The sequence below is a fragment of the Theobroma cacao genome, chromosome 5 (genome assembly GCF_000208745.1).
Source record: "Theobroma cacao cultivar B97-61/B2 chromosome 5, Criollo_cocoa_genome_V2, whole genome shotgun sequence".
NCBI lineage: Eukaryota > Viridiplantae > Streptophyta > Magnoliopsida > Malvales > Malvaceae > Theobroma > Theobroma cacao.
Window position 1 is genome coordinate 27,659,284 of NC_030854.1, and position 22,952 is coordinate 27,682,235.

At 32.3% G+C, this 22,952-nt stretch overlaps 2 protein-coding genes across 2 annotated transcripts; both read left to right on the forward strand.

Moving 5' to 3' along the window:
• Positions 6,523-13,665, forward strand: LOC18599016 (1-acyl-sn-glycerol-3-phosphate acyltransferase 2). The gene is made up of 11 exons (XM_018122060.1): positions 6,523-6,920; positions 7,498-7,620; positions 8,992-9,031; positions 9,157-9,230; positions 9,405-9,464; positions 10,939-11,016; positions 11,192-11,350; positions 11,840-11,965; positions 12,555-12,647; positions 12,870-12,956; positions 13,082-13,665. Exons 1-11 carry the CDS (start codon positions 6,840-6,842, stop codon positions 13,322-13,324), a joined length of 1,164 nt encoding a protein of 387 aa, XP_017977549.1. The 5' UTR covers positions 6,523-6,839; the 3' UTR covers positions 13,325-13,665.
• Positions 20,735-22,563, forward strand: LOC108661988. The gene is made up of 5 exons (XM_018120985.1): positions 20,735-20,953; positions 21,074-21,394; positions 21,539-21,685; positions 21,776-22,158; positions 22,245-22,563. The coding sequence occupies exons 1-5, from the start codon at positions 20,735-20,737 to the stop codon at positions 22,561-22,563; spliced, it is 1,389 nt and encodes a 462-aa protein (XP_017976474.1).

The window sequence follows — 22,952 nt, forward strand, 5'->3', positions numbered from 1 at the left end:
TTATTTGTTTTTATGTGCAGAAAACTAATTTTTTGTATGTTTCAAAAATATACATATATATATATATATTGTTTTACATTAAAATAGATTATTTTAATTAATATTTTTAGTTTATTTTGTTATTCAAAAAAAAAAGAAAAGAAAAAAGAGAGAGAAATGGAAAAACTGGTACGAAAGCCTTGAGAGGTCTCGAAGGATATTCGGGGGAAGAATGTCTGTCGAGGCTTCGCGGCGGTTGTCACGGGCTCGATGGGAGTTCCGGGTCGTGACAAGTTCACTCTGTGCTCACCACATATTTAAAGTGTAGACATATGGCATTTTTATTATACATTAAAGTATAATGGTGCCAATATGTGAATTTGAAATCTTAATATATAACATTTCAACAGCTAGAGATCGCATTTTTGGAACTATAGCTTATGGATTTGGCCTCCGTGTAGAAAATATAAGAAAAGCTAGTTATGAACAAGTTGATAGAACTTTTGTAACGTTGACACCAAATAACAAGCACTTAGCAGAAGGCATTGTTTGGAAGATAGGGAAAAGACCTATGCTACAATCATGTGTAAGTGTTGGAAATTTTGAGAGTTTGCCAAAGGAATTGATACCCCACGGAAGAATTTTGTAGATTTGAACAAGCGGGTGTACTTACATGATGGTGTAGGACATTATTAATTTAAGTATTTAATTGTTCATTGTTGCACTAGTTGACAAAATAATTATAAATTATAAAAAGGTTAACATTTTAAACTTAAAAATTAAATAAAATTTTAATTAAATTTTTTTTACTAATTACTCAAATAAGTCCCTGAACTATACCGAGAAGGTCAATTTAGTCCTTATCCTTTTATTACGTTCAAATAAGCCCCTGAACTCTTATTTTGGATCAAATAAACCCTTCTCCCTAATCGTTGACTAACTTCCATTAGTCAACGATACAGTCAGCAATTTTTTATACCATATCGTTTGCCACGTGGCATGTTGATGTGTTATCTTGATGACGTCAATGTCATGTGTTGATGTGTCATCTTGATGACGTCAATGTCACATGGTAGATAATGTGGCATTAAAAAATTATTGACTAAGAATTGGACTTTTTCCTTTTAACCCATCCAAATGTCCAAAATTTATTGATTAAGGATTTAAAAAAAAAACTTAATTACTTCAAACTGATTATCATTGTTTCTTAACTAATTACCATCTTTTTAATTGAAACCATCCTTCCTAACAAGAAAAATTAATCCAAATTTACCAATTCGATTGAAGCCATTGTTGCTCTACTAAAAGTTAGCGTAGAGAAATCCGAGTATACCCATAAACGATTTTGACAAAAGGATGTTTACAAGAGTTGGGAGGCATAAGTTTTACACCTAAGATGGATAATCATAATTAGTATTTTCTTTGCTTCTCATATCTTACAAATTTTTTATTGCCCCATTCTTTCTCTACAAAAATTTCCATTTTCTTGCCATCACCCAATAATCACTTTCAAAAATCCCAAATGCAACAACTTTAATTTAGCTATCCTCTTCTCAAAATCGTTTATGGGTATTTTTAGATATTTTTACATCAACTTTCAATAGAGTAACCATGGCTTCAATTGGAAAAGTTGGATTAGGTTTTTTTTGTTGTTAGGAATGATAACTTCAATTAAGAAAATGATAATCAATTAAGAAACAATGGTAATCAGTTTGAAACAATTAGATTTTTTTTTGTTTCAAATTCTTAACCAATAATGTTGAGACATTTGGATGGGTTAAAATGAAAAAACCCAATTCTTAGTTAACAATTTTTTTATGCCACATCGACTATAATGTGGAATTGATGTCATCAAGATGACACATCAATATGCCACGTGGCATCAAAAATTGCTGACTGTAATGTTGACTAACAGAAGTTAGTCAATGATTAGGGAGAGGGCCTTATTTGATCCAAAATAAGAGTTCGAAAGCTTATTTAAACACAATAAAAAGATAGGAGCTAAATTGACTTTCTTGGTATAGTTTGAGAACTTATTTACATATTTAGCCTAAAATTTTTATATTTCAATATTTTTAAAATAAAGAATAAAATAAATAGTAAAATTAATATTTTAATTATAAATCATTAATATTGTAAATGTAATATAAACTATTAATATTTTGTAAATTAAAATAAATAATCATATTAACATTTAAATAATAATTTATTAATATTTTTAACAAATTATTAAAAAAATAAATAACTTAATTTAAAAATTAACTATTATAATTAATGGTATTTTTGTCATTTATTACTCATTCCTTAATTATTTCTAAAACTATTCATACCATCCCAATAATAGAATAATTCATAATAACAATTCTCGTTATATTCCATTTTATGAACCAAACTACATAATAGTTATTCATCTCTGATTCTATTCATTCTGCAAATCAAACACACCTTAAGAGAAAAGTATTAGTAAAGTAAAAAAAATTCTTATTCAAGTGTGTATTTACAAACAAAATGAGAGATCTATTTATAGGCTAATAATTTCTTAAATCCTAACCTTAATTTAATTTGATCTATATCTAAATTTATATATACATAATCAAATCTAAATGTTCAAATCAAATTATATTTCTTATGTCTAGCTTGTTGCGCTGTTTGACTTAATTTGAACTTATTAGATTCACATATATATTCATAACAATTTTAAAAATCTTTTAAAATTTTAATTTGTTGGTTTAATTTTTATGTTCAAATTTTCAAAACAACGACCGGTAGATATAAAATCAAACTAAGTATTAATATGTATTTTGAAATCAAAATAGAGTTGTCTATAGATTAAGTTTGAATCGGTTGAGACAGACATACATTTCAAAAGTCAAGCCTTATTTTCGTATTAATATTTTAAAATCAAAATTAAACACATATAATGTAAAAAGGAATCAATGAATGCAGGCCGTTGGGGTGGTTGAAATTAAAGAACCGAAAGCCGATTGCATTCTCCCATTCAAGCCTTCAACCTGCATTAGGCAAAGATCCTCACCAACCAAAACAAAGAAACACAATCAAGCAACAAGAAGAAAAGATATCTAACAATCTGGTTGAATGCCTATCTAACACATCTAACGTCGTGAATCGTGCTGGTGCAAGGCATCTCCGCATCATTATTTTACATTTACTTTGCCCGTTAAAAGAAACGTACTTCCGTACTAATATAACATAGTCAAAATATCCCGTAGGTCTTTACATTATAGATTTTGTGTCAATTTAGTTTATTTATCTCAAAATTTATTAATTTAATTTCATAAAATCGAGTCTTTTTGTCTAATTTCGTTCAAATTGATTATGAGTGGTGCTGACATGTCAAACCAAATTTTTTTTAAGAAACAAATTTTTTTGAATTTTTTTAACCAAAAAAATATTTTATGTCAAGTCAATCTCTTTATACCATGTCATAACGACAAAATTAAAAAAAATTATAAAATACAAAAATTAAATTGAACAAAATTCTAAGATACATGGACTAAATTGGGTACTTTTACTAATTTTTGTTTAGTATTACATTTATATCAAAAATATACTTTTACACATTAGAGGTTTATTTTAGTAATTAAAAATCATTAACTTTCTATTTGTACAAAAAATTTACGAACTAATTACACTACTTAATTACAAAAAAAAATCAAATTTAGTTACAAAAGAAATTCATTTATAGGAGGAGCCAATGGTTCACCTCTATATCTGCATACAAAAATGTTAAACCATAATTTTCAAGTATATATGCGTAAGCAAAACATATGCATACCCCAAAATTTAGACTCCATTCAATTTGTCCATATAATTTTAAAATAAGCGCATGATTTGCTCATATACATATGCCTAAGTAATAGGACTACAAGTAACACATGTAAATTCTTATTGAAACATATTTTTTTGGACTGCATTCTATAAGTTAACTCTCTTATCCTATAAACTTGCCCTTCATTTACTCTTCAAGCACAAAATGGGACAGTAACTTTTTGAAATACCAATTTTTTTTTTTTGCCTTAATGTTTGATAATACAAGTGTGAAGTCCAAGAGGAAAATGACATCCTAAAATAATTTTGGGATTTAGGCAGGGCCAGATCATAGTAAGCTAAGTCGTCAATTCTAATTAAATGCCACCAAATTCTTCAAATCCTACACGCTAGTGTGTTCCATTTCTTGTCCTAGACCTAACTTGTAGACCACTATCGTCATGTCGAGATTGTCTATTTGGGTTGAAGAAACTTGTTAGACGGATTAGGCATGACGAGGTTGGCCACTTTTTCAAGTTTAATCGTTGTACTCAATTAATCTTTTTTTTAACTAATTAATCGTGGCACACAAACGGCAATAATACCATTTAAGAAAATTTTGATAAGCTTATATAAATCTATTTAAGTCTTTAAAGATTGTGTGATAGTTTTCTTTTGTGTTAATCCTCCATTTCGTACTAATTAACTTTAAAGTCATGGATTTTCTGAAATTTATTTTTACAAAAGTATTATCAAATTTTGAAAAATTTATTTATTTCAAGCAAGCTTGAAGACTATATTTTACCTTATAAAACTCGATGATTTTACTTTTTTTTTACATTTATTTATGTTTAAATTTCTTTTTAAATAGTTAATTGTAATTTAGTGCATCATAATAATTATTATCAATGAAAGGGGTCTAAAAACTTTTAGATTTTAGGTTAAACTCTCACTATGTATAATTTTCTGATTAGTTTTATGCATTTATGTTGATGTGACACAAATGCTGTCATCACCCTTACATTTTATTTGTACGTAAGTGGTACCAAAATTTCCAAAAAACATAAATGTAAAGGATGTCGTCCATGTGGCAATTACATGGCATTTTGATTTGAAGTCATTCAATTGAACGTGGGTTACTTTAAAAGAAGAAAAAATAGGTTAAATTTTTGAAAAGTAAGTAGAAATATAATTTCCGTGTCATAACAAATATATTCACTTATTTTTTAAGTTATTACATAGGATTTTATCTTACAAGTTAAATTGAATCTTTTAATTCAATCTACAAAATCGATGTTAAAATTAATGAGATAAAAGAGAATTATTTTTCATGAAATAATCTGAATTTAATGGACTTTTTTGTATTTTACAAAAGAAAAAAAATTCTAACTTCACATTTGTGCAGTGTTAATATTAAAAAAAAAATTGATAATAAAACAAAATGACGATAGCAATAATCTTTTTCAATAACATCAAAAATAAAAGTATATACAATAAAAATGATAGTAAAGAGATTGTTAAAAGACTTTTACAAAAATATAAATTAAGTGTGTGTATATGAAAGATGAGTAGGTTACTTGTAATTACCTTAATTAATAACATTGTACATAGGCAATGTGAGATTGGAGTCCTACAAAAGATCAAGGAGGTTATTCTCAAAATATAATTTGGAGTTTGAAGTAATTTATTTATTATTTTGTTTTATTTTTGTTTGATTTATTGAATAAAATATAAAAATAAAATAATTATTATGTAGAATAAAATAAGAGATGAAAAGAAGAAATTACAAGTAATTGAAAAGAATAAATATTTGAGATCTAGAGTAAAATCCAAAAAATGCTCAAAATATTTTAAAATGATGCTTGGGTATTTTTTATTTTAAAATGATATTTTTGATCTACTGTTAATACGTTAGTCAACAGTTAAAAAAAATTAAACCTAATATTACATAAATATTTTAAGACATAAATAACTTTTATATTATTTTTTAATTTAAGTCTATTTTCTTTTGAAAAAAATCTGCTCATCAGTCCCTTAAAAACCTTAATCAGAAAAAAAAAAACTAAAACATTTTTATTTGAAGGTTTGAAAATTTGAAGTCGTATCTTCCTTAAAACCATAAACTTCTTTTTTAAGGTAAAATCTATTATTACCAAACTCTTTATTTTTCTAACAGTTTAAGAATTTTTTTTATTAAAAAGAATATATTAAAAGGTAAATTTTTTATTCAAATATGGATATTTCAAATTTAACAGTATTAAGTCAAGAGATTAATTTTTTACTTGTAATTACTAATTTAATCGAAATAATTATACTCAAAATTTGTTGTTTGAAACTAGGATTTAAGGTGACATAAAAAGATTTTGACTTGATTACTATATATAAAAGATTTTAAGTTTATTTTTTTATCAAATATTAAATTTTATTAAGTATCAAAGTGAAATAAATTATCGGATTTACAAATCTCATTCTAAAATTTTATAAAAATTCAAAATTTTTTCTTCTTTATCAAATATTATATTTTATTAATATCAAAATAGATTTTATTAAGTTTTGTAGCAATTTTTTTAAAGAAGGCATTTATATTTAAAATTATTTATGTAATATTGATTATAATTTTTTTTAACTATCGATCAACAGCGTTAAAAATGAAGAGATATAAACATCATTTTAAAACAAAAAAGTCGAAAGTCTCTTTTCTTTGTGAAGTGTTTTGAAGGCCTTTTGAATTTTACCCTCTAGATAAACGAGAAATGTGAAAAAGGTTATTACAGGCCGTCTGCCCAACCTTCTTATTCATTTTTTTTTTTTGGTTATTTCTTGGAACGGGGAAAACTGCTTTTAAAGCTTCGTCCATCTTCGTCGTTTTTTCATTGTCATTTTCTATTCTTCCATCTCTTCACACACTTTCACAGTAATACTATTAGTACAATTTTTTTTCCTTTATAAAAAAATATAACAAACAATTTTCTTCGAATCAATTCTCATAATTCAAAATAAAGAAAAAGAAATATTTACTATATATATCTAAAATCTCACTACGAACCTACGCTGTTCTGCGAATCTCGAGCGCTTCACTAGTGGTGGTGTGCATGGCGATTGCAGCGGCAGCTGTCATCGTTCCTTTGGGCCTTCTCTTCTTCATCTCCGGCCTCGTTGTTAATCTCATTCAGGTTCCTTTCTTCGGTTTTTTGGGCTTTTGGTAGATTTGGTTTTGTTTTAACTTCTTAAGGGATTTGCTTCATCTTTTGCTTTGATTCAGTTAAGTGGGTTTTTTTTTTCTTGGTTAATTTTTGCTTTTGTTTTTTTTTCCTTTCCCTTCAAATTTGTTGTGGTTGCATTTAAAAAAATGCTGGTAAATGGATTTCTCTTTTATTTATATTTTTCGAGCTGAGATTATTAATGAATAATGAGTTTGCATGTACATCTGGCTTTTGAATCTACTTTAATTCTCAGCAAATAAAATTTGGGAAAAAGAAATTTAACTTGGGATCTTTGGTTTAAGCTTGATACAACCTTCTGCTTTTGTTGCAATGTTTGCTTAAATTTTTTCGCGAAAACGTTTTAATACTAAAAATAGGATTTAAGAGTCCATTTTGTTGCCTTTGGTCTTGTAGCAATCAAAATTGACCGTGTTAGTGTTAGACGAGTTGATTCAGTTTGATTAATTGGCTAATGTGTAAATCTTATTTCTTAGATTTCTTCGTCAATGACCATTTCTCATGTTATCCAATGTAATGCTTTTTTCAGGCACTTTGCTTTGTTCTCATTCGGCCACTGTCCAAGAACACCTATAGAAAGATCAATAGGGTTGTGGCAGAGTTGTTGTGGCTGGAACTCATATGGCTTGTTGATTGGTGGGCGGGAGTTAAGGTGTGAGCTCCTTCATTTCGTTTTTTAAAATCATATGTTTTGTATCACCAATTTATTGCTTTTTTGGGGCATTTTTGAAGATAATTTATTCTAATGCTGAAACCCTTTATAGGAAGGCAGTTTATGATGATCAAATGCCTAAGACCTTGTCACTTTGTGCTGGTCTTAACTGTTGTGGTTTAAGTTTGTTTTACAGAGTTGTTGAAGAAGGTATAAATTTAGCTCAAAGTAGAAATATTATGCTATACTGCTGAGAAGAATCATTGAGGTTCCTTGCATGAATGAGTTGGTAACTGCAAATGCCAAAAGTTTGTCCTTGTAATAGTCATTAGTTCTTGGATAAACTATTAACTTATCTTCCTGGGTGAAAAGAAATGTGATGAGATGACTTGGAAGACGGAGATTTTGAATTTCAAGTACTAATTGGAGGATAACTAGAAGTCACTTTTGCACAAGTTTTAACTATGCATCTAATGAGTGTGAGCCAAATTCATTTCTGCATATAGCAAGTTCATGTGCCATTTTGAATAGTTTCTTTTTTATCCTATCATGACATGTATATGTTTTTGGATTAGCTGGTTTTGTTTGTTTTGACTTGTAGTGTTTGCGAATGTCTTTAGTGATTAAGCAATAAGTGTTGTGGCATTCATTGGTTTTTGTTATCTATGTTTATCTTCGTTGTTTTCTGTTGCCATTCTCAAGAAGATTCAACATAAAGATCATCTTAAATTAATTTACAATTCGATGGCCACATAGGCTGTAAATTGGGGGCTTAAAGAAGTTAACACTAAGCAGCAAATGTTAATGCAAGTTCATTACCAACTAGACTTGTAAAAAGTAAGTCTCAGAAATAATCTTTACTACGCTGAGCACTAAGATATAGAATCCACTCGAAAATTTCCGCTGCTGGCTATGGGATTCTAAATATGGCTGTATTTTTTTCATTGAATATGAAAGGAAATTTTGGTATCTCAACTTATGGGATGTTTCTTAGACAAAGGTATTAGAAAGTGAGATTGTTGTGCAGTGTCAAAATTTACATGCCTCCAGTGACTGGCTAATTCCATTTGCTGGTAGGCTTTAGTTAAATCAAAGCTTTTTGCCCAACTAGCATTTTGGTGTCCATAGGCTTAAAGATTGGGGCATTGTCAATTCATCTAGAATTATGCAAATATGAGTTGAACTGTTGTTGGGAAGTTTCTACTTTCTCTAAATGCTGATAGATGTTCCTTGAAATTGATTGAGGTGGTAATTATTAGCTGTTAGTGAGCCAACTTTTATTAATGTAGAAAATAATTGGTACCATGAATGTCATACCTTAAGTAGTCTCCTAAAAATTATCTTTTGATCTTTGAGGCATTTTATGTGCAGATTAAAGTGTTCATGGATCCTGAAAGCTTCAATTTAATGGGTAATGTTAATTTTTACTAAGAAACTTAGTTCTCAGTCTTTGTGTTACATGGACAATGGGTAATTCTTCTATCCTAAAATTTTTTAAATGGTTTATTTATCATATGATATTGTGAAAATTTTCAGGTAAAGAACATGCCCTTGTTGTGGCCAATCACAGGAGTGATATTGATTGGTTAGTTGGATGGCTTTTGGCTCAGGTCTGTAATTGATATATTCCAACTCAGAAATTTTTTACATACTGCGTAGCTGAAATGTGCATTCAAAAAAAATATTTGGTGCTGCTTGGAAATTTGCTATTTGGCATTCTAACTTCATTTTTTTTTCTCTCTCTTAAAATGTGGCTAAGATACAATTGAATTTCCTTTTGGCAGCGTTCAGGATGTCTTGGCAGTGCATTAGCTGTAATGAAGAAATCCTCAAAATTCCTTCCGGTATATGTTGTTGTTATATGTTTGAAGTTTCAACTTTCTATCGTGAGATTGTCTTCATTACCAGTTATTTTTGAGTGCATTTGGATGAGAGATTTTATAGAGCAATTTCATTTGTAGAGAGAATTTTCAAAGTTCTATAATCAAATTATCTTGTTTGGCAAAATAAAATATGGAATTGTCAAGATTCTTAGAATTTGGGTGAGGGATTTTGGAGGGCCCAAATTCTCATTTCAAAGAGGTAATATTTGTGAAATCCTTGTTTTTTTTTTTGTGAATGGCAAAATCCTTGGTTTTTTAACAAGACATCAACATTTATTATGTTTTTCTCTCTTTATGCAGCTTTCATTTTTTTCAACTATAACTACAAAAACTCATTTTTTTAAAATATATTTCTTGACTTTTTCATATTATTAATAATATCTACATATTTTTTTAAATATAATGACACACATATTGCATATTTTTCTCCATTTTTTAAAATTTTCTGGGCCCAAGAATATTATTCTTTTATAATTTTTTTTATCCCATCAAATTGAAATACTAAAAATTTCATTCTAAAAATTACATATCCAAACAATGCAATTATAATTGGTATTATTTTGAATTGATGTATTTTAAAGTTCTTTTTATCTTGAAAGTCTCGAAAGTTTCAAAAATTTTCATCCAAAAGTAGTCTTAGTTTCAGCTGATATTTATATTGTCCTAATTTTGAATGGTAATAGCTCACGTATGTAAATGTGTGAGATGTGATTAGCTTAGTAGGTAATTAATGAGGTAAGTTAATGAGCAGGAAGTGAACATAAATGCTATTTCTTATTTTTGAAAAGAAAATTTAACATGACTAGTGAGACACTCTGGTCAAAATTTCTCATTTTTATATTATGTTACATTAGCTTCTGCTTCTAAATCTGAAGTAGGATTTTTCACTTGAAAATCTTGTATTCTCAGTCAGGAGTTTAAAGTTTGGCTTGTGAATCTACGAAGTGAGTGTGTTAAAAGGATGGAGAGATGATCCTGATTTTTGTTAATGAATGGTCATGTTTATTTATGTAGTTAGTCTGGGTGATGGAGAAGCAGGTCTCTTGTTGAAGTATTAGTTTATTCTTTTTTCTTTTGCTTTCTTTTGTTTTCTTTTCTGACTTCTATTGTTCGATTGGCTCAATTTCTGATTACTAACACTTGGATCCTACTTTCTTCTGCCTGAATTAGAATATTATGAAACAATACCATTATGTTCCGGGTACAGTTAATTTGTATTTTGTAGTGACAATTAGTGTCAGTCTTTCTCATGATGGGTAATTCAGAGAAGCGAGTGAAGTCTAGTTTTTTGCCTGACTGATCATTTGGATTGTCTCATTATGTTTTGTTTTTACTGCATACTGGACATTTTTTTTTATTTTGTTTTTTAAAGAAGCAAACAGGGTTTTACTTTCGCATACTTATGAAGAATAAAATTGGTGTCTGATATGTGCAGGTTATAGGTTGGTCAATGTGGTTTTCTGAGTATCTGTTTTTAGAACGAAGCTGGGCCAAAGATGAAAACACGTTAAAGGTAAAAGCTTGCCTCAATTTGTTAGATGCTAGCATATCAAGAAATATTATGCTCTCTGTATTTTATACACATTACATGACCATAAATATTGCCATATTTACTTGTGTGCTCATGCATGCTTGTTCTAAACAACCCTTATTGATCTTGTTCAAATCTTGTGTAACTATATTTGCAGGCAGGTCTTCAACGTTTAAAGGACTTCCCACGGCCATTTTGGTTGGCTTTTTTTGTAGAAGGGACTCGCTTCACACAAGCAAAGTTTCTAGCAGCTCAAGAATATGCAGCCTCACAAGGATTGCCCATACCTAGAAATGTTTTAATTCCTCGTACAAAGGTCAAATTCTTGCCGCTCCCCTTTTCTTGAATTCCTTCTCACCTTTTATCAATGTCTTTTTTCTTTAAATGGATATCTACGTAACTGAAGGAGCAATAACTGAATTTAGATTTTGTTACTCAAGTTGTTAGCATTCTTTCAATCTAAGAGTTATAATATTTCAACTTTACCTTAAAGGATTTTGTTTAATTCTAGGTAGATTTTGTTGCAACCTCCTGCAAAAACCCACTTTCCTGCTAATGCAACTTTCTGCTTTGGCAAAGTCATTTAATGCTTAGCCAACCTTGTCCATGACACATCTGTGATCCCTTATATTTGTAAAAACGATAGTTGAGATTTAATCATGTTGGATGTAGTTTTACTTTTCTTTTTTGTAATACTGTAATTTTTTATTTTGTTCATGGCAACTCATCTTCTAGGCCTTGCTAGTTTTAATTCAAATATGAAAAAATTATGCCTGAAGTATCAACATCATTTTTGTTGCTTCAGGGTTTTGTTTCAGCTGTAAGTCATATGCGTTCATTTGTACCAGCCATTTATGATATGACAGTGGCTATTCCAAAAAGCTCGCCTTCACCTACAATGCTTAGACTTTTCAAGGGGCAACCTTCTGTGGTAAGTTTGATTGTGAGCTAACTGTGTAAAGCAAGTTATAACTATATATATTTGGATGTTAACATTGGTTTTGTTTTCTTTAATGTTGATATGTCCTTGGAGAATTTGCTGCATGTCTCCTTAAGGATTTCACTTCTAAATTCTCGTTATCATGAAATTTCAGTTTAAGGCATAACACGCTTCAAAGATCTCCAATGACAACAGGAAGTGAAGGGAGTGCTTCTTAACTTGTTCACATTTTTTGTCTGATCTTTTAGAATCCCTGGAGTGAAAGCAACTAGTGTAGGTCATGGGCATCTCAGGAAGCAGTTAGCTACTTGTGGTTACTACATGGCAACTAGGAATTGGTTCAGTTGCTATGTTAAAGTGTAGACGCAACTAAGTGAGAATATAGTCCTAGGTTCATGCTGGAAACATATCTGCCTTTCCCTCTTCCTTTCCTGTGGTTGAAACATATATGTTATTTTGAAGATGTGATGAATAAACCTAAAAGTGTCATTGATCTTAAATATCTTAGTTGATAGTTGAATGACTCACAGTTCTATTGGGTTCATTCAATTGACGAAGGTATGTTGTTACTCACTTGCAGGTGCATGTGCACATCAAGCGGTGTCTCATGAAGGAACTGCCTGAAACAGATGAGGCTGTTGCACAATGGTGTAAAGATATGTTTGTAGAGAAGGTGAGCATTATTCATCTAGTGTTGTAGCAGGGTGCTTATATGGGGTCTTGCATGAATTCTGAAATAATATTTGCTTGAAAATGAAAAGAAAGATTAGTGCGACCTTGACAAAGTTGTCAATTGTTGTGTTTTAATGTTTAATGATGTTTATTGTTGTGCTTGCAGTAGTTCATGTATTAATTTCCTACTTATTTTTTTCTTTCTGTTTGATTTGTCATATAGGACAAGTTGCTGGACAAACATATAGCTGAGGACACTTTCAGTGACCAACCAATGCAGGATCTTGGTCGGCCGATTAAGTCTCTTTTGGTGAGATTCTTTCTTCAAATTAACCATTCTTTGTTTTGATTTACTTCAGTTGGTGTGTTATTGTCTTGTTTTTTGGTGTTGGAAGAGTTGCTTCTGGAACTAATACATTTAACAATATTCTTCAGGTTGTTGCCTCTTGGGCTTGTCTTATGGCTTATGGGGCTCTCAAATTCCTACAATGTTCTTCACTTTTGTCCTCATGGAAGGGCATTGCATTCTTCTTAGTTGGCTTGGCCATTGTTACCATCCTCATGCACATCTTGATTCTCTTCTCTCAGTCAGAGCGTTCAACTCCTGCCAAGGTTGCACCAGGGAAACCCAAGAATGACGGGGAGACTTCAGAGGCAAGACGGGACAAACAGCAGTAGATCAGAGCTTCCTTCCAAGATATCCATATGAAACGAAGCCCGTCTGCAGTCATATTTTCATAAACCTACAGTATGTGTAGTATCTGTATCACTTTCATTTTAGACTTGTTTGAAGCATGTCTTTGATTATCAGATGATAGGTTTGTATGCATTATCAATTCTTTGTTTTCTGGTAAACTAGGGTAATTTTTGTATAGACGGTTAAAAATGGCTGTGGTTACATTAGGCTAGCCCTAGTGTTTCATTACGATAGCTCTTTGGCGGATATAGGAGTTTTTGGGTTGTTGAATCTTAAAATTATATAATTCACTTGCCTTCATAGTTTTCATTTTCTTCACCAAGCTTTCTCTACTTTTTTATTTTCTCAAGCATGGAACATATTTCATTTTAATCTTAACACATCTTTTCGCTATTATAAAAAAAATAAAAATAAAAATGCTTAGTTGAAGTATCTCTAATACTTAGTTGTATAATGAGTTAGGATTCTTAAAATCTTGAAGTTAGGATTCTTCAAGTCTGGAAGTTGATGTATAAGAACAAAAGTAAAATGTGATTTTGGACAAATATAAAATAAAAATAAACTTCATATTAATTTTTTTAAAAAAATTTAAGAAATTTGTATTTTCTCAATTTAGTTATGAAAAATTCTTACTTAAACATTTAAAATGTTAATCTAACGTAATAACAATTTTTTTTTTCAATTTTAAAGTAAGTACATATATGAGAATTAGGATAAATCTACTTATATTTAAAATTAGCTTGTTTTAAAGTGTCATGAGTCATAACTTTTAAGTATAACCTTGTGCGATCTTGAACTTTAAATATAGAATTTAAGTAAGTTTATAAATTAATCACAAGCTCATGTTCTCAACTCAAAAGAAATGCTTGATAGGTGATGAAAGATTATGTTTATATATTTAAAATCTACTTGATCTCTTACTAATGTGAGATATGTGGCATTTTATTCTATTGAATTGTATAACATCCTCATTGCACTGACTCTTTAACTATAGAGGAGAGAGACTCCTACACTAGTCTAGGTTATCTTGACCCTTATATCTCTCATGAAGACTCATATCAATAAAGATCCGGGTCGGTTTTAATACCAAATGTCACGAGTCAGAATTTAAAACTCTTACACTAGTTTAGTTTAGGTTTACCTTCCTTAACCCTTGTATCTCTCAAAATAAAATTTAAGTAAATTTATAAATCACGAGCTCACGTTTAACTTAAAAAACATGTTTAATAGGTGGTGGAAGCCCATATTTATATATCGAAAACCATCCTATCGTGAGACCCATGATATTAATATCAAACAAATGTAAAAAAATAACCAAATCAATATTAAGTTTATTTAAACTAATTTAAAAACAATTATCTCCTCAAACTACTTAGTAAATCTTTTTACATAAAACATTTAACATATTAATGTTAAAAAAATAACATTAGTTTAATTTTAATGTAAATGTATGAGAATAATAATAAAAATTCTTATAGTTTAAATTAGTCTTTCCAAAATCTAGAAATAAATGTATAAGATTAATCGTAAAAGGCCATATTAGACGTATTATAATAAAAAAAATAAAATCAATATTAAATTTGTTCAATAGAATTTTGAAGAATTTTGTATCTTCCCAATCTCAAACTACCTAAGAATTATTAAATAAAATATTTTAAATATTAATGTTACACAAATAATATTTTATTAATTTTAATATAAATGTAAGAGAATAAGGATAAAAATACTAATAGTTGAAATTAATCTTTTAAAAATCTTGACGAAAATTTATAAAAATATAAGTTAAAATTCATATCACACAAACTACAAAAATCAATATTTAGTTATTTAAATAAATATAATTTAAACTAATTTCTATCCTCTCAAATTCTTAAATCTGCTATAGTCTTCATAAAAAAAAATTAAAAATGTTAATGTTAATATAACATTTTTTATAAAATTTTGATGCAAATATATGAGAATAAAAATTAAAATTATAAAGTAGAAATAAGCATTGTTAAAATAAAAAACATCAATGTATATGAATAAAGGTAAGAATTCACATTGGCCTGCTAAAATTAAAAAAAATTATTTTTTTGTATTTTAAAATAAAATTAATTTAAATAAGTTTTCTTAAAATCTTGATATACATGTATAAAAATAATATAAAAAAAATCTTTATTTGTCTAAATATAACATTTATGTATGAATAACAATCTTAATTAAAATTTTGTACTTTTTGAAAAAAATGAGAAAAAAAAGCATAGAGTATTTTTGCAGGTAGGCATGGAGGAGGTGGAACTGTTGCAAGATTCAGTTGGCATGGGTTTCAGGGCACAAGGTTATGGAGGTTTTGTGAATTGCTTCGTTCCATATGGTCATTGTTTACAGTTTTTGTGGAAAACATAGTGGTAGGTACTTCTTGGGCGAATATCAAAGAGGTTTTGATCTGTTTGGAATTGTTGTGGATGTTTTTATTCCTTGTAGATCTCAGAAAGATGAATATAATTTTGCTTTTGTGAGATATAGGCACGAAAGGGAGATGCTTTTGGCTGTTGAAACAGGGAATGGGATGATGTTCTCTAGTTGGAGATTGAGAGCAAACAGGGCTGATACAGATGAGAGAAATGTTCCAGGTAATGGCCGAAGTAGTGCTATGAATCTTGTAGGCAACCTAGATCGTTCTTTTAAGAACGTGGTGGTGGGTGATACTGTGATAAAAGATGAACCTTGGTCATTGAAAAGACATATGCTAGCTACGAAAAACGTACATGAAGTGGAGGATAGGGTTGAGAAAAAATTAATGCAGAATAATAATGATAAGGAGGGGGTGGTGAAGCTGAATCCTAATGCAAAAAACGAATGTGAAGTGGGGGATTGGGTTGAGAAAAAAAATTAATGAAGAACAATAAAGATAAGGGGGGACGGTGAAGGTGTATCCTACGGCAAAGAACGGCATCAGCATGTATATTCCTAAAAATAATTGGGAATGGTTGCAAAGGAGTGTTATTGGTTTTATCCGGGAAAGGGACGATCTGAGTAGTATTGAAAGTGGTATGGCAGAGACTGGGTTTGAGGTACGGGTGCGGCCTGGTGGGAGTTTACAGGTCCTTGTTACTTTCTAAATTCTGACTTAATGGAGACTGTCGTATTTGACTATATGGATTTTATGAGAAAGTGGTTCTCGAATTTGTTACCTTACGATGCAATGAAGAGAAAGGAGACTGTGTTCTGGGTGAGAATTAAGGATGTTCCAATTCATATTTAGCATCCAAGTTTCTTCATTGCTCTTGGATGTTCTTGGGGGAGTTTTATTAAAATGGATCCGCATACCATAGCTATGGAGAAGCTTGATTTACAGTTCATGGGATGCAAAATATTCTCGAATTCACAGAGATTAAGGTTAGGGAAGAGATCTTTGTGATTCGTGCGGTGGTCACAGAGATGGTGGTGGCCGGACGGAATAAATATCCTCAATTTCTAGTGAAGTTGGCATGTACTGAGTTTCCTGAAAATAAGTGTTTGGACGAGAGTGGAAAGGTTGAAATAACGAATGGGGTGGCTGTTTCAAAGGTTTTGAATTTGAATAAAGAAAAGTGTCAAGCGGTTGAAACTCATTCAAATTTAAAACCAAGGAAGGTTGAGTTGGATTTTGCCACTGTGTTAGTAAAGGATACTTTTCAATGGTTGGTAGATAATTTAAGTAGAAAAATATGAAAAAATTGTGAAAAATGAATTTCGTAATAAGGTGACTTCAAAAAGGACCGTCTCTATAATTTTAACTGTTTTTAGTCAATTTTTGACAATACTTGACAAGAATACCCTTTAATCCAATTAATCCAAATGAAGGCGCGTCTCACTTTCTTTGTTTCTGCTCTCCTGCCATTCAGCTTAAAATTTCAAAATTAAATCTCGATTCAGATTTAGTTATCCCTCCGTCCAGCTCTCCAACGCCACGAGGTCTAAATCGGCAGCCAACTTTCTCATGATCCCAAAGTGCAGAGATGACATCAAGGTATTTGTTATGGGTTCTTGCGTTTATTTAGGGTTATTCATAGAACGAAAAAGTTGATGGGTAAATTATATGAGTTTGGAAACTTAAATTTGGCTAGGGGTAGCAAAATCAATCAGTTTATAGACGATGCGTGAATATTTCTTAGGCATTGAGTCACTGGATATTAGGGTGTGTGACTGGATATTAGGAATCGTTACCTGTTTATTTGGCATTAAGTGCTTGAATATTTGTTGAGCATTGCGTGAGTTCTTTATAGGCATTATATGACTGAATATATGTTGAGCGTTGCGTGACAATTAATACGTGACTAAATATTACCTGACTGAATATTTGTTGAGCATTGCCTGAGTTCTTTATAAGCATTACGTGACTGAATATTTGTTAGCATTGCGTGACAGGCGTTACGTGACTTAATATTACGTGACTGAATATTTATTAAGCATTGCGTGACCTATTTGTAGGCATTACGTGACTTTATCTACCTAATGCTGAAGGTGATTATCTACTGATTATTTTCAATAGCCTAATAAGTTCTAATGTAATTCTTGAAGTTTATATATAATTTCATACTTGTATAGTAACAATAGTATTAGATTTTGGTTGATCTGCCATGATGCCTAAATTAAAAAAAAAAAGAAGAAAAGAAAAGAGGTAACATTAAAATCCTTGTTGATTAATGAAAAAAAGAGAAAACATTTAAGCTGCTTTTTATTAAGAATTTCTTGAAAAATGATGTTTGGCCTGACTTTTGCTTTTAAGAGGTGGATAAGACGAAAGGGCAGGTCGAACAGGTACTTGATAACCAATTCAGCCCCCCTTCATTGCACTGATATGGCTGTAGAAAATGAAGAGTCAGCTTTCATGCTTATAAATAAAGGGAATCAGTAACCATTTGAATCAAATTCAATTATCTTAATCAATCTCAGATAATTGAAAAATGACGTCAAGAGATCCAAGAGTCGAGAAGGAGAAAGAGACAGCCTCCGAAGAGAAGGAAGTGCCTTTGAGTGTGAGGGACCAGTTGCACATATTCTTGAGTGTGAGGGACCAGTTGCACATATTCCAGCAGGAGATGCAAGTCCTCATCGACAACCTAATGCAAAGGACTTTTGACCTGGAGGCTGCCATCTTGAGCAACGAAAAGATTCTGGCCAAGATAAAGTTTAAAGTAAATGAACTTATGAAGAAATGAACTACGGTTCATTTTTTTTGTATCATCTCCTTGTATTTTCAAAGGGGTATTTTTAATAAAATTTGAATAAAATTTATACAATTTTTATTTTCATTGAGCACATATTTCGTTGAGTTATTTTGTTCGTTTAAGTTATATTATGTTGTATAACTTTGTGAGTGGATGTTAGGCATTGGGTGACCCATTATTAGGTATTGAGAGAGTGGGTTATACACGATGCGTGAATTGTGCAATGCATATCTTCTGTTGAGACATTGCATGAGTGGTTTGTATGTATATGGAATAGAATACCTATGGTGACGTGTTGTTATGTATTACGTGACCTTGGGCCAGCACGTGACTATTTAAGTTGGCATAACGTGAGTGGATATTAGGCATCGATTGACTTATTATTAGGTATTACGAGCGAGATTGGTGGTGCGTGACTTATGCAATTCACCTCTTGTTTAGAGGCTTATTATTCATTGGGTGACTTATTCTTAGGTGTTGCGAGCCTGACGGTGCGTGACTGACTTGTACAATTCATGTGTTACTTTAAGGCTTTTGTTCAATAGTTTTTTAGGCAGTGCATGACTGGTTTTTATATATTGCGTTACCTGTTGTAGCGAGAGTGGTGGCGCGTGACTTGTGCAATTCATGTGTTGTTCTGAGGCTTTTGTTCAGTAGTTTTTTAGGCTTGCGTTACTGGTTTTTATATATTGCGTTACCTATTGTAGCGTGAGTGGTGACGCGTGACTTGTGCAATTCATGTGTTATTTAGAGGGTTTTGTTCAGTGTTTTTTAGGGTTACGTGATCGATTTTTATATATTGCGTTACCTGTTGTTATGTATTGCGAGAGTGGTTGCACGTGACTTATGCAATTCATGTGTTGTTTAGAGGCTTTTGTTCAGTAGTTTTTTAGGATTGCGTTTACTAGTTTTTATGTATTACGTGACCTATTGTTATATATTGCGAGAGCGGTGGCACGTGAGTTGTGCAATTCGCCTCTTGTTTAGGGGCGTTTGTTCACTAGTTATTAGGCATTGCATTAATGTGTATTAGACTTTGCGACACTTAATTTTTGTTAAATTTTTGTAGCCGGCCAAATGTGACTTAGGCATTGCATAAGTGGTTTCTATGCATTGAGGGACTATTTTTGATAAATTGACTGATCGTGACACTTATTTTCTGTTAAATTTTAGCAGCCTGCCAAATATGAAGCTTATGATTACATACGGTGGTCATTGGGTCGATGACACTTACAAGGTTGGTGAGACACAAGTGAGGGCTGTTGGGAGTGATTTGTCATTTTCGGGACTAGTGAAGCTAGTTGAAGAGGTTGTTGGGGTCAACTCACATAATAATGAAATCAAGCTACATGCATCGTTCAGCCATGCTATAGGGGTTTCGCGCGCAGTTATCAAGGATGATGAAGATGTAGCGAGTATTCTGCGAGATGATAGGGTAGTTGTTGTGTTTGTGACAATTAAGGCAGGAAATGCAAAGAATATTCCACATGAGCACGATATCCAATATAGTAATCAACAAGAACAAAATGTTAATTATTCTGACATACCAGACCATGCATTTTCTAACAAACAACCATGGCAATCACGTTTGATGTATCCTCATGAGTTTCAGCAGCCCGACGCACGCATGAGGTGTCTGCAAATGATGTCTACACAATTTCGATCGGAATGTGCATCGAACGAAATACTCGATACTTTGCAACAAACACAACTATCGCTCGAAAATGCATTGGGTCCATTGTCATTAGCAAACGACACTATGATGGTTGTGAGTGATGATGATGCATTTGATCAGATTGAAAATGATGTTGAAGAGGCGACACGGTGGATAGAAACCATGAGTTACATTATAACTGTGAAGATGATTACGTTGGCGGACATGAAGACTGTTCAGAAGACGACAAGGTTGAGCAGACCGACATTTCTTATTGCAATCATGCAGATGGCGGTAGAGGTCATACCACAACTGTTGTGTTAGAAGAGGTTGAGTTGGACGACCATTGCATAACCGTTGAATTAGAAGATGTTGAGGGTGCGGACCCTATTTACGAGAATGCCATCACACTTGAGAACGACATTCGTTTGCCTAATGACAGTGATTAAGAAAGGGTCAATACAGGGGTATCTCGTCAATGGATTATTCTTGGGCTAGATATGATATCCTTTCAAATAGTTGGGAGTGAGGAATCCAGATCAATGGACGACCGCTTATATCTCGAAAAAGTGTTTCTATTGAAGGCTGAATTGAAACGAGCTTTGAGCATGTTGGCACTAAAAGAGCATTTTGAGTTTAGAGTTAAAAAGTCATGTCATGCTCGTTTTGAGGTTGGTTGTAAGGATAAGGCATGCAAGTTTGCTTTGCGTGCAACGAAGTTGCCTAAGGGAGAATATTGGCATTTTCGGACGTTGCATAAGGTATACACGTGTACTGTCGATGGTTTGTAATGTGGGTACCGAACTACGAGCGCGAGGGTAATTGGTGAGCTTATATCCAACAGGGTGTAAGGAAATTGTGTAACCCCATTGAGACCAAAGAAAATAATGGAAGAGATGAATCGTAAGTGGGGATTGCGATGCCTATATGGTAAGGCCTGGCAAGCGAAGGAGTACGTAGAGAGTTTTGTGTTCGATCCGCCGGAAGAGTCATTCCAACTCCTCCTCTCATATTTCCATATGTTGGAACGTGAAAATCTTGGTACTGTGACGTGTGTCACTATTGATAGGGAACAACAATTCAAATATTGTTTCTGGGCGTTCGGGTCATGTATTCGGGGGTTCAGTGCTATAATGCGGCCTGTAGTTGCTATTGATGCCACACATCTGAAAGGCAGATTCAAGGGTATTCTGTTTGTGGCGGTATGTAAAGATACAAATGAGCAGATATATGCACTTGCATTTGGCATTGGCCACGTCGAAGACGAAGAGTCTTGGTCGTGGTTTCTTAACTAATTGTGTCGTGCGATTGGTTGTCCTGAAAATGCAATGTTCTTTTTTGATCAGCATCTTGGCATTAAGAATGTAGTTGAGAAAGTGTACAAAGACACTCATCACGGTCTATGCAATTACCATTTAGGGAAAAACGTTAAAAACAGGTTCAAGCACGAAGATGTTGCAGTGATTTTCACCATGGCCGCCAACTACTATAGGGTCACTGATTTTGACAGACATATGAATCAGCTGAAATAGCTCTGCAAACCTGCTTATGATAGCCTCATGAGATTAGGCCCTGAGAGATAGGCACGTGCACAGTCATCAGTAAGGCGATGCAAGCTAATGACATCCAAGACTGTGGAGTGTGTTAACTCCTGCTTGAGGCATGCAAGAAAAATGCCAATAACAATCTTGATCGAGTGCATTAGAGGCATGTTTCAACGTTGGTTCCATGATCAGCACAATGAGGCATTGAATTTGACCACGCCCCTCAACCCTTGGGCTACCGATTTGTTGAACAGACGGTTCAATGAAGCATGTCACTTTTTCGTACAAGCAATCGATTGGGTGAAGTTTCAAGTTATAGGCGAGAGTAAGGACAGAGTTGTGAACCTCTCCACCAAGGAGTGTTCGTGCGGTGAGTTCCAGTTCGATCTACTCCCCTGCACTCATGCCATGGCGACAATAAGGTATGAACAATCATGTTTTGTTATATTGTGCATGATGAATTGAATTTTTACATTGTTCGTCATCTGTGATTTCATTGCCTTGGTAGTAAATGCAAATGTGCAGCAATTGAATTTTGCTCAGACTACTACAAGACTCCGTTTTGGGCGGAAGGATATGCAGTTCCCATTCGCCTAGTTGGGCATCCCAGTGAGTGGGACATCCCCGATGACGTTCAACAAAATGTCGTTTTGCCACTAAGTTGGCTAAGTCAAGCGGGAAGACCTAGGAGGAAAAGGATTCCATCAGTTGGGGAAGGCAGCGGACGACGTAGATGTTCACAATGCAAGAACTATGGTCATAATAGACAAAATTACCGGACTCCGTTTGCATCTCTACCGACAAACTGGGAAACATCATCTGCTTAGTCGACGGCTCAACGACGTCGACCCAAGGCATGTGCAATTTGCAGACAACCAGGGCACAGAAGAAATTGTTGTCCAATGCGGACTACAAACTCTGATAACGTTATCGGTGTCGTACCTGAAGACAGTGGCCCTCCAAACGTCAGTTGTTAGGAATTGTTTTGAAGTTGCCATTGATATTTGCATTGAATAATACTATTTCAACTTGAGTTTAACAGAGTTTGAATAAAAAGTAAGATACACAAAATGTCCATATGGAAAAGAAAGACCTTATGCTAGTTATGGAGATTTGAAAAAGTGTACCAAAGCATGAGAATTGAAGTTACTTTGAGAAAGTTATGGATGTTTCAAGGGATGGCTTCCATGCAATATAGAAAATGTTTATTGAGGAA